This window comes from Ambystoma mexicanum, chromosome 1q (assembly GCF_040938575.1).
Source record: "Ambystoma mexicanum isolate Mex_15411 chromosome 1q, UKY_AmexF1_1, whole genome shotgun sequence".
NCBI lineage: Eukaryota > Metazoa > Chordata > Amphibia > Caudata > Ambystomatidae > Ambystoma > Ambystoma mexicanum.
The window spans coordinates 1,396,641,385-1,396,653,589 of record NC_090922.1 but is presented as its reverse complement, the minus strand read 5'-3'; the positions used below and the strand labels follow the sequence as shown (position 1 = coordinate 1,396,653,589).

At 48.3% G+C, this 12,205-nt stretch overlaps 1 protein-coding gene across 2 annotated transcripts in view; it reads left to right on the top strand.

Moving 5' to 3' along the window:
- Positions 1 to 12,205, top strand: part of MKNK1 (MAPK interacting serine/threonine kinase 1) — a 254,248-nt gene that overhangs the window by 153,097 nt on the left and 88,946 nt on the right. For both annotated transcript variants that reach the window (XM_069642263.1, XM_069642264.1), the window contains one exon: positions 8,697 to 8,792. In XM_069642263.1, coding sequence (XP_069498364.1) covers positions 8,697 to 8,792 — 96 coding nt within the window. The remainder of the gene's footprint in view (positions 1 to 8,696; positions 8,793 to 12,205) is intronic.

Sequence of the window (12,205 nt, the reverse complement as noted above, 5' to 3'; positions counted from 1 at the left end):
TGGCAAGGCACCCCATCTCAAATCTCATCTTCGGTGTCTTCAAACAGTTGCTCGTCAGACACGTCCCTTAGTGAAAATGTCTGCTCGATGCTCACAACTGTTCACCACTTAGCCTGAATCCGTGCCTGAGATAGCACCCTGTTCTTCATCACTGCTACCTCTCAGAGAACCGTAACAATTATGCCTGGACTTACTACTTCGGCACATCAAGCCGGAACAGAAACCTCTTTGGTACCCACCACGTCTGATTTCTGATCCCTGGGGCCAAACTCAACCAAACAAATACCCATAAAGAAACAAAGTTGACTGTACAGGCACCCGTGATGCCCTATCACTACAGTATGCATGCAAATGCTCTGCTTCAGAGTCATGCATGCTATACCTTCCTCCGTGAAAGCAATCGACGTTCTATGCTGGCTCTACCCAAGATATTCTCTGGGGTATCTGTACAATACAACAAAGGACCAGATGCATTTTGTGGAGCTTCCTTGATACGTAGATCTTAAGTATAAAGAACCGACAGGACAGCCCCAGATATCCCTATGTCCATAGTGTTATCTGACCAGGGAAACTCTTCTTCCTTGATGCAAGATTTGGTAGCCCCTGTATAGACTATACCTGCACACCTATCCAGGGGTCCGCTTCCAGATTGGTGGTAATGGACTGGACAGAGATCCCCTGTGGGCTGTCCTACGCCTGGTACATATTGGCGCCCAGGAACAAAAGGAGTCCCTACAAAAACACTTGCTTCAGTGTAACGAGGTGCCTTTCCTTGGAGTACATAATTTTTTCTCTCATGTCTGTACATGGGCTTGCATAGTTGGCAGAATCCCCTAGGTGTGTGCAGCCCCAGTCGCTGGGTGCTGTTCGACCTGTACCTTCTGCTATTGCACTGGGAATGGTCTGGGATTGCATTTGCTGAGCTCCCATGTTAAAGTAATATGACCTGTCTCGACAAACGCGTCCCATCCTTTCGCATGACCAACACTCAATCCTATACAACCCTGCCATAGTTAAAACAGTGTCCCATTTCTCCAGCATTGGATCTTTCATGGATTCACATGCTGTGACTATTGCCCAGCCTGACGATGGGGACATATGCACAGCATGTGAATCCATGAAAGATACAAATGCTGGAGAAATGGATTTGCAGGTAAGAAACCACTCCCTTCTCCGAATCCGCCAAATGACCAACTTCCTTGTGAAAATCCTCCCCTACCCATTAAAACCCCTAATTTGCCTTGAACCGGAAGCATACCCATCCACCCAACCCTGTCTTCTGATTCGCCATGTCCCTGTTGTCCCGATTGCCCTTGCTGTCCTTCCATGAAGCTGTTATTCTCTGCCCCGTTCAAACCACTTTTTCGCTAGCTTTTTCTGAGCTTTTACACTACTTTGCCTTCTCTTGCCTCCTTTTACAAAAAATTACAATGTGCCTGAATGCCTGGCCAACTCTTGGCCTCTTTCCCTAGTACTTTATCTAGACCTTGCTGCACTTCTTGGAGGCCCTTTAGCATGTGGTTAAAAAATCACCACACTTCTCCCATCTCTGCCCTTCACATCTGCTGAATTAACTGGATGTGTGCGGCAGGACAATCCAACTTCATTGTTTAGGCTAGAATCTAACTCTGGATACATAATCCGCATGGCTCCCATACCTGCACCCTTCAATCCTTAAACTGCTCCATCGTGGGCATTTGTATCCAACTGAACTCCTGGTTACCCCGCTCTCCTCCAAAGCTTGTCTGATTGCTCCCCATCAAAGCATTCAAACAACTTTTCACATGCACTGTGGCCAACATGACACCAGCAGTGTTTCTGTAATGCATGAATTCACTTCCCTGCAGTGAGTGAAGGCAGTGTTTTAATCCTATTCCTCTCCATGTGACCACAGGATAGGTCTTTCCCAGACCCTTCTGGAGCAAAGTAAACTGAGTTGCACCTGTTTTACTGGGGCTTACTCATCTCTTCCCTGCTACTTAACAGTGAATGCGAGTACCCTGGTGCGTCCTAAGACTCCATGGTGTATTCTGTTACTCCTGGAGCAGGAGGCAAGGTACCTCGACCTGATCTCCATTCCCCTTTGTCTCCTACGCCGGTTAGCACTTCCCTGATACTTCTACAGGCACAGAAGCATACTCTGCATTACTGTGGGGTGCCAGCTCCCATCATCCCTACTCGAACCCTATACCCTTGGCAATATTTCTGTTCTCCAGGTCCACATTGACCTATTTGTTTTTTTTTTCCAACCTGCCCATGCCTACACCTTGTTGGGATTAAACTCCCAGGTAGATTTGAGGGCTACTAGGATTTTGCGGACTATTTGAAGGCCCAACACCTTCCTCATCCCCAAAGGAACGTAGACCCAGTCGGACAGCAAGTTCAAACTGCAGTTTGTTACAGCCAAAACCAATGGGGATAAGTAAAAGGATAGAAGGAATCCAAGGACTATTGGCTCACAGGCCAGTTTTGTCCTAAAGTTGCATCGTAGTGATATCACAACCTGGGCCCCTCTCCAGAAAACCAATCTAATAGATTGGGTACTGAGTAATAGTCCAACTATAGCAGACCCTATACATGTTAATCTACTGGCTCTTGCATGTCAAGTGGCTTGCCTGGTCCATCCCCAAATTGATATCTCTAACAATGTTGCAGTGTGAGGGTCTTACCATTGGTTCTTGCCTGTTGCTTCCCACCCCAAGGAGCCTGAACTGTGATTGGCTAGAGCTGACCTCCCCAGGCCTGGAATCTGCCAAGGTTCTCAGCTTTTGGTGTACCTTCTCTAGGTAATGAGAATGACAGTCTCTGGTGGTACGCATTACAACGCAGACAATGCTCGTTCTTCTCGTGCAACACTTCTCTCACGTTGTAACATCTTAGTTGCAAGCTGCTGTCTGGCGCAGTGAGATCGGCTTTCTTTCCCAGCTCTGATTTCTGTCCATTGTCTGAGTGGGCCGGGTCACATATTTGAGAGACCATGATTTGAAGCTACACCACTCTGAATTATAAAGAACTACTTGCATTTATTGCAGCTGGTGTTACGTTCATTCAGGGAATGGAATGTCACTTGTATCTGGTGGCCTTGGCAGCAAGTTCTTTCTCTCACGTTTGCTCTCTATTCAGCCTGAATTCAGCTCCGCTCTTGCAGAGTGTTCCTGTTGTAATTTTCTTAACCCATAAACTGGCTTCTACGTGTTCGCGCTATTGTATATTCTCCATACGTTGGTCACACGTGGCTGTCGGGTCCCATCGGTGGTCCTGCGGTTCCATGAGGTGAATTGCATATAGCATCTACAAGCCTTACTCTTGCTGCTTGCGGTTTCTGCGTTAAACAAATGGCGAAATAGAAGCAATGACAGTATATCTGTCCTCTAACTATAGAACTGTACGCTCATGTTCTTTGTATATTCAAGTGTTTGGTAATCAAGTGTTTGTGTACGTTAGGCACGTGTGCTTACTTTCTAATACTGAGCGTGGTCTCTAACGACATCAGTAACGGGTCTTCGTGGTGCTTTCATTGATACTGTCTATGGAGGTCCATTCTGGGTAAGGCTTGTGTACTGCACTGGGTCTGTAGGGCTGGCTGAGTGGGTACCTCTCGACATACTTATCGATCATTGGAGCACTGGGAATTGGTCCAAAATATGATTCACCCATACTGGTATCTTCTGGCTGCCTTCCGTTTCATGTATCTTGTAGGAGGGGGAGGAGGGTGTAAACTTCCCCATCACTCTGCAACCTTCCTTCTGCTAAATCTGTCTTCACTTTTTCCCGCTCTTAATTTCTCTGCCACCATAACTGCATTACCTCTTCCTCCACTAGCCGCAGTGCTTCCATTATTTTTACTGCAGCTGTCTCTATACTGCCCTTCACAACCTATCCTCTATCCTAGCCATAAGGTATAATCTCATTCTCAACCCTTCGTTCATCCACTCTTCTAGGTGCTCGTCTCGCTCGTCCATCCATAATCTCTACTTAACTAGCGGTCTGGGGTTATTCCGTTTCAGTACTCGACCTTTTTGCAGCCCTAACCATTGAAGGAGTTACCCTTCAGTTTTCCTCAATATCCCATTTTCTAGAAATTGTAGCACTAAACTGAAGTCTCCCAAACACCCCTTACCCCACCTCCCTGCTTCCTTGCCCCCCAGCCAAGCTAACCATATACAACCCCTTTTTAGAAGACGACCCCCCCCTGTTATTAATCGCAAAAAATCAAAGTCCATATCATGGACACCAACAGGTCCTGGCCCCCGGTCGTCATTCAAATGTGAGCTGCCACCCCACTTGACTCCCGCCTTGCCGTATGTCATTGTAGGGTTACGACTGTCGCAGGCGGGGGTACCTAATGTCTTGTATTTCCGGGAGCGCGGGATACATAGGCCCTCATTACGAGTTTGGCGGTAACCATGCCGCTATTGGCGGCATGGCTGCCACCGAATTCGCGTCGGGGTCCGCAGAATGAGTACTTACCAGGCCATTCCGAGGTCGGAAGGCCCGGTAATTCCTCCCTCCGAGGACCCGATTCTTCCCCCATTCCCATTTCAGCCCCCATAGGGCTGAATGGGAGAGGGAGCAAACAACGGGCCATTAAGAGTTGGCCCGTTTGCTCCCTCTTCCCCTCGCGGGACCCGCGCTGCACGTCTGGTGAGACCAGATGTGCAGATCAGGGTCCCGCGAGGGGAACTCTGAATCGGGCGGTACGGGGTTGACGGCACCGGCACCTTTACCGGTGCCGTTAACACTGTACCGCCCGACTCGTAATGAGGGCCATAGTCTTTGTGGACCTCTCACCTGCCAACAACTTTCCTCATTGTTTTCTCTCGAAGTACGCTGCTCCTCCGTGCCCATGAGCTCCTGGGTGATCCTGTGTATCTCTTCTGCAGTGGAGAACCGATATTTGTGACCCTCTATCTCAAAGGAAAGGGCAAATGGGAACCCCATTTGTGCTGTACCCCATTCTCATTGAGCCACTTGGAGGTGGGAGCAGAGGCGCCTCATCGACAGGGTAAGTGAGGAGAGATTTTGAAAAACTGACTCTGGCTGAGCCATATGTCACCACTCCCTTCGATCTCACCCAAGGATCTTGAGCCTGTTGCTATAATGATGGAGGCCGACGAGGACCAATCTAGGCCCCCCTGTCGTTCCACCTGCTCTGTGGATTCTCTTGGCTTTGACTGGGTCATTGTCGAAGATGAGCTTTGTGATCTCATAGAATCCTCTGCAGGTCTGCGTCTGTCCTCCTCACTCCAGAATCCCAAAAATGCAGAGGTTGTTGCGGCTCACGATTTTCCAGGTCATCCAATTTGAGTAGCATCTCCTCTCTACCTCAGAAAGGTGAATGTCCATGTGGGTCTCTAGGGTGTCAAGGAAGGGCTGGTTATGATCCACATCAAGGCGTTCTTCCATCTTGTCGAGCCTTTTAGTGATTGTTTCCACACGTCCCCCCGATGTCCGCTCTCATATTCCTAATCTCCTCCATAAGGGCTGCACATTTTTCTTTTTCATCGCAGCGGACTCCCCCTTTCCCTGTGCCATGTCTGTTTTTTTTTTTTCGGTCCTTCTGTGCCCTCTGTGTGTATCTGAAGTTCAGTAGTTTGGCCCTCGGGTCCATGTGCAGCCCCCAAGCCTGCCTTGTGTGCTCAGGGACAGTCAGCGGATTCTCCACCAAGTATTTGACCTCCGAATCCACCATGGCAGGGGGTGAAGTTGTACTCATCGTATCCGGGTCTATCCAACAGGGAACTGGGCTCTCCCTGGTGGTAACAGCGATTTGGGAGACCCACCTAATGTGCAGATAGCACAGGACCCGATTTCTAACAATATTGTTGGGGAGTGCCACTCCTCGGGGGTCCTCTGTAGTCCAGCACAGTAGTCCCTGTCAACCCCTCTAGTGGCTTCTCCCACACACTGGCAGTAAGGGGGCAGGCACATACCCCATTGAAGGGGGGGGGCCCACACCCCACTTCTCCACCATATCACTGACTGTGTCCCGGGGGCACCAGGGCAGTCCGCAATGTTCCGAATGTTATCCCCGACCCTCAAGGCACAGGGACCAGACCCAAGGGGGGGGGGGTGTGTGTGTGGGGGGTTAATACATCCTGGACCCATGCTGAGAACCCAGACCCGGCAGTGCACTTTTCCCCACTGCACCCCCCTCCAGGTTTGTAGGCAGACCTCCAGCAAGCAGGATGAGAAGACAAAATGGGGGGTGGGGGGAGGCGCAGTGGTTACCACCTCCATTTCCCACTGCCCCAACTTGTGGGGTTCTGTACCGCCCCTCCCATGGCCCTGCAGAAGTCAAGCGAGCCTGGTGGTGGGGGAAGGGCGGGTAATTTCAGTCCTAGGGCTTAACGTGCTACATACCGCTTGGTCCCTGCCAGGACGGACCGCCAGGACGGACCAGGTGTTCAGGGGCTGCAAAAGCAGTCCTCGCTGCTGCTGTGTGGCAACCCGCCTGGGGGGGGAGGGGTCTCGGTGGAAGGAGTGCATCTTCCCTTCCATTATGACCTCTGTGCTTCGGTGTGGCCGGGGCCGTCTTGTGGGGCCTCACAACCCCTGGGGGTTGTAATCTCTGCCTCGAGGGATCTCTCCGATGGTTTCTGATGACGCCATATCCCAGCAGTAACTGCATGCTCTGGATAATATGAACACCCACCTCATCCTTCTCTCCCGAGGTCTTCGACTGCACCCCTGGGCCTTCTCACCTCCCCGATGCGGGTTCCTCGAGTCAGCGTTCTGTCAATGTTGTTGGAGGGTGTAGGGCACACACCTGAGAGCCCCAATCTCCTGCTCAAGACCTGATGCCGTTACCCTTGCAGACTGGAGCACTGCGTCGCAGCCAGCTCAGAAGCAGCATGTGCTGGTGTGGGGGGGGGGTCTACACATCACTCGTAAGCGAAGTTGGGATGGGGGAGGGTGCGAAAAGCAGGGGCCATTTCAGTTTTCTTGGGCCTGGGTCAGGTACGGAAGCTACTGTTGACTTAATCAGCGCGCCTCCTGGTGGCCTCTAAAACCCTCGCCTTTAAGCAGGTTTTCCAATTCATGTACAGGCTAGGACAGGTTGGCTGTCCTTCCAGAACAGCCAGCCGGCCAATCGGTACTAGTTTCGTTCAGGCACTGCTAGTTAGGGAACCTCCCTCACTTAGGCCCACCAAAGGCAAAACACACAAAGGGTTAAATCTGTCAACACATAGATTAAAAGCCTAGAGACCTTACAAACAGAACATGGCAAAAAAAGGGGGTGGGGGCATTTGGGCAAAATGGACACCCATGTGTGCTGTACTGCTACTGAGGGTTCAGCCTGCAGTAAAAAAGCACAATGGTAGTAAAAAAATGTAAACCGCTCATCATCCATTTAAATTAGTGAGGGTAACGCAATGTTACATGAGAAAGTAGAAGGGTCTATGAAGTAACCACCACCCAGCACTCCGCATGAGATGGTGTGCTGGACCTATAAAGAGAAAAGGTAAGAGATTAATGTCCTTACTGTTCTTGGGAACTAGTTCACCCAAGAAAAGGTATTCAGAGAAATCCAAAGGATTTCTCAGTGACACTGCACTGAAGGTGTCACCATACACAACAGATGCCTATGGAGTTTATCAGACTCCAAAAACAGTGCAAACACCAAACTGAAATCTGGGAAAAAAAACGTACAAGTGTGAGGAAAAAGGTCCCACTCACTCAGGAGTTAAGTCCAGCAAAAGAGCTGGGGGTCTTTAAGGTGGCAGGAATTTAGCACTGAAATGAACATGCGGTTGTTTGCATGGGGTGGGTCACTGTCTTCATGCTCACTGCCTTGTGTTGAGACTTCCGTTTGTCCTAGCACACTCCTCTTCCCCTCCATCCTTTAGGTGCACCTTTGCTTTCCTACGTTTGCTTCAACTCGTCAATAAATGGTGGTGTGGAGTAAGCTAGTAGCTGCTATGATCGGACTACAGCATGCATGTAACCCCGCTTACTGCAAAAGTAGCACAATGGTAGTTTCTGCTGCATTTGAAGTCTTGCACCGGTCTTTTTTACTTTTAGGCATTCCTGTGCATGTATGGCCATGGGTAGGCGTAAACTGAGCATTGTGCTGATGTGTGCTCACCATACGCCCCGCTGTTTTAGACTGGTTTAAATACGGACTTCCCAATCCACATCTTGGCCTGGAACTGTGGTGCCGTTCTACTTTATCAGTTGGTTATTGGGACACCCTTCGTCCTGACACTACCTCAATTGTGACCATTATGACTGGCTACCCTCTCCTGGAGTGGTCCTTGAACCTTGTTCCTCTTCTCCCTTGCTCCGATCACCGTCTTCTGTTGATACTTTGCCCTCTTGGGTTTTCCTCAAAGGCATAAAAGCAACAGGGCACCTTAAACATGAGATGCATTGTAAATTAAGGTGGAATTGGTTTGCTTTATTGGGTGCGGGGAGGGTGATGTGCACTAAAGCACTGTACTTGTTGAAAACACTCCCACAAGTACCTGAAACTAACACGTCCTGCATTGTTCGTGTGTGGGGCTGGCTGTGTATTCCCCTGGAAAAATATTTAGTGCATTGTAAACTCCCAAATACGAACCCAGTGCCACTGGATCTCTCCATTGAACAATTTCGGCAACTTTATATAGGTAAGCGTGCAGTTTAATTTTAAAACTTTGATGCAAACTTTACCTGACGGCAGTATTTCATGGTGTCTTCGTTTAATCCCCCAGTTCTCGCCTGTGAAAATCTGCGACTTTGATCTTGGAAGTGGAGTGAAATTGAACAGTACGTGCACGCCAATCACGACTCCAGAGTTAACTACTCCAGTAAGTGGAAATGTCTTCAGTGGTATTGTTTCCACATGTAGGAGTGTTGGCTGAACATTCCTAACCTGCAATGTGATGTTTCCCTATGGTGAATCTAAAATGGCAAGTGTTTCCCCGATTCTGCTCGTGATGATTCTTTCCTTTCCCCTGTTAATGCAAGGATGGAACATTGGGAATGCCATCATTAGGACCTGAACAGCTACAGCCCATTCGCCACCTCAACCCTGTGCTCCCCTACTTTCTTACCATAGGCTGTCCTTTTTTAGTTTGGGCTATGCGTGGCGCTAGCGACACCCCTAAGCCCAAATATTGCATTAGAGTACAGATTTGGAGAAATGGCATGAGGTACATAAAGCTGTAATTTTTTTTCTGATTTTTTTTTTTTGCTTTGTTTGCCCACCCGTTGACTACCGTTGGCCGTGTTAATCCCTATGGCATTCCCACCCAGTTCTTCCCCTTTCCCTCTTGTCCTACATTTTACTGGTTGCTTTTTCTTTTTCAAACATAAATTCGAAAATCTTTTTGAAAAGATGTATGCACTGGCATTTTCACGCCCTGTAATCATCACTTTGGATTTAACAGCACTGACTAAGGAGTGCTCTGCACAAATCTCCACCTTGCTTAGAAAGGTGGGTCTGCGGCCCCTGGTAGGTGCGTTTTTGTTTTGTTGCTGCCACCCGATGCATCTGCCACTGTATGCTACAGCCATCACTGATCTATTGAAGTTATAAGTAAATGGCAATGGGGGGGGGGGGGGAATTGGCCCACAAACCTGGTGCTCCCCTTTTATTGGCTGAACATGCCTTCTAAATGAAGCGGCATGGCCAAAACCGGCACATGTGGAATTTGCGGCCTGCTGTAATTTGTCATGCACCTAAATCGAGCAATCGATGCATAGACTTTCTTTGATTGTCAAATGGAGTCTGAGACCTGAATAAACCTTTTTAAGAGCCAGATTGATACCTGAACGTGCATCAAAGCCGTAATGAAATCTGTTTAAGATGAGTTTCTTCCTCCAATTCCTGTAACATCAAGCACTGCCAAGAGTCTGTACTGATAAGCCAATCGAGCATTTCCTTATTAGGAGTAGGGTTGGTTAATTTATCTTTCATGCGATTTGGGCTGTATGCCTAAATACCAGTACTCGCCCCATGGTGAAGGCTCATTCTATAGCTTTGTGATCATGCATTTCCATAACGCAGGAGCGCCGGTCTCCTGAGGTCAGATCAGGCCTAAGGATTCCACTTTTTCTAGGCATTTGGTGTCCCATTCACCTCCGAGGACTGTGATTGACACAACATTAACCCCATAAATCAATTTCTGAAGTTGTACTGCTTCACCCCTGAATCCTCTGATGCTCAATGCTTTCACGTTGAGACATTTCTACTGGAAAGTCAGATCATTGGCCCCTAGGCATGAAAGCTAGTTCCCTACATGCATACGGGACATCGTGACTTGGTGTCTGCCAGTGGATAGTGGTGAGTGCAAAGTCTGTGGCCTGCGTTAATGATTCCCTTGACTAGAAAGGGCCCCTCTTTACGCTCCTTGTACTATTTGCCAGAAACCCTCGTCCTTCGATTGGCATTGGCTGAAACTGGCCACGGTAGTCTAAAATGATCTCTTCCTTTCTTTTTAACACCTAATTGGACTACATTTTATCTCATTACTCCCGTTGTTCCTAGCGCCAGAATCCTTTCATGGGTACCTGAGGGGGTACTATTAACTTATCTGCTTCAAGATGTTGCCACAATATTTCCCCTGTACAACAGCATTGAGGGTAGAGGCAATCAAATGAAAACTGGCAGATGTAGGAAAGGAATGCATCTCATCTGGCACTGTAGTTCCTACCATAGCGGATAGAATTCTAGTTTTAAAATGACACTTGGCTGATTTCAGCAATCCTTTCGACATTGATGCTACAGTCCACCAGCACACCGCCCCTCTAGTTCGAGATTCAGGGGGTAATTCATGCATTATTTGCGCCGAAAAACACGGGATTTCTGCGCCAGTCTGCCCGCAAATCCCCATTTGTTAAACCGGGATTTGCAGGCAGAATGGCGCACAAATCAATTTTTTTTTTTTTTTTTTTTTCTTTCGGCGCGAATAATCCTGAATTTACCCCTTAGTGTCCCGGGAGGACGGCAACGTGCGCGCCTTGGAAGCAAGATGACACGAAGCAACAGTTTCGATCCCTGGGTCCGAGCTTAAAAACCTCTGGGTGTTTAATACGCAACTAAGACAAAAAACAATTGCGCAACTAAAAAAATGAACAATTCCTGTAACAGCGCCTCGATGCCTGCGAGCTGTGTGAGCGCTTTAAAAAAAAAGCAAAACATAAATAGTGTTCCTGCCTCCTAACACGTCAACTCGTGTGTAACCAATGCACTCCTTTTTATGTAGCCCTATAACAGTTTTGGAGGCATATAAGGGCAACAGTGACAACCCTGACACCTTGTCCCATTCAGCACACGGCGCATCCCCCTCCCGCCCCCCCAGGAACGTCATAATCTTACAACAGCATTTTAGGACTGACTGGATTGGACATTTTACCCCATAGACTAGAACACTGGCCGCCAAAGGAGAATCTCTACCAATCATGCCTACACCTTGAGATGTTCTTGAAGTGCTTCTTGAAGGAGTGCACCACTCACTGCCCCCTCACTGCCCACCTAGATGACCCAAATCACCCGTGTGAGTCTATTTTCCTCAATCAAGTGATTCCAAATGATGCAAAAGACCGCAATGCACGGCTAGCCCCCGTACATGTGTTCTGCTTCAGGGTCCGAATACTTTGTAATCGAAAGGAGCTTTGACAACCCACCCTACTAGAGCGTGATCAATGATTTAGTTGCTTTCTGATAATTTTGAAATCGATAAATAACGACAGCTGACCTTTATTGACAGCGTGCGCTTCTGCATTTTAGTCTTCACGCTGACATGAATGCATACTGAAATGAAATAAAAAGCAGTGTGGAGTTTAGTAGATACTTTTGTTTGACACAACTTGTGCTTTAGTTGACACAAACGTGTTCGGATTACATTTAGATTTTTTCCTAGAAATATGCTGTTGCATGTAACTGAAACCGTACTTGGTTTCCGCTTGGGGTGACCACTTGGCGCCAGTGGAGAACCAAATGAGGGTATACTATCGCTGCCACTGTCGTGACCCAGCACACTTTTTCGAGCTGATCTTGCTGCCGTCAAAGATGTCTGTCTGATGCTTAGTATGGGCAATGTGCAGTCTTTCTAGAAAATGATTAAGGATTGTTCTCCATGCAAGCCGCCAATCGGACTACGCCTGCTAAGGTGTTGGTTTTACAGGCAGCAGATTTTAAGACACCAGGGCCTTTGCCAACAAATCTTCCTGCCGCATCATACTACCATGTTTGCAGCAGGAGAATGGGCTTCTGGGG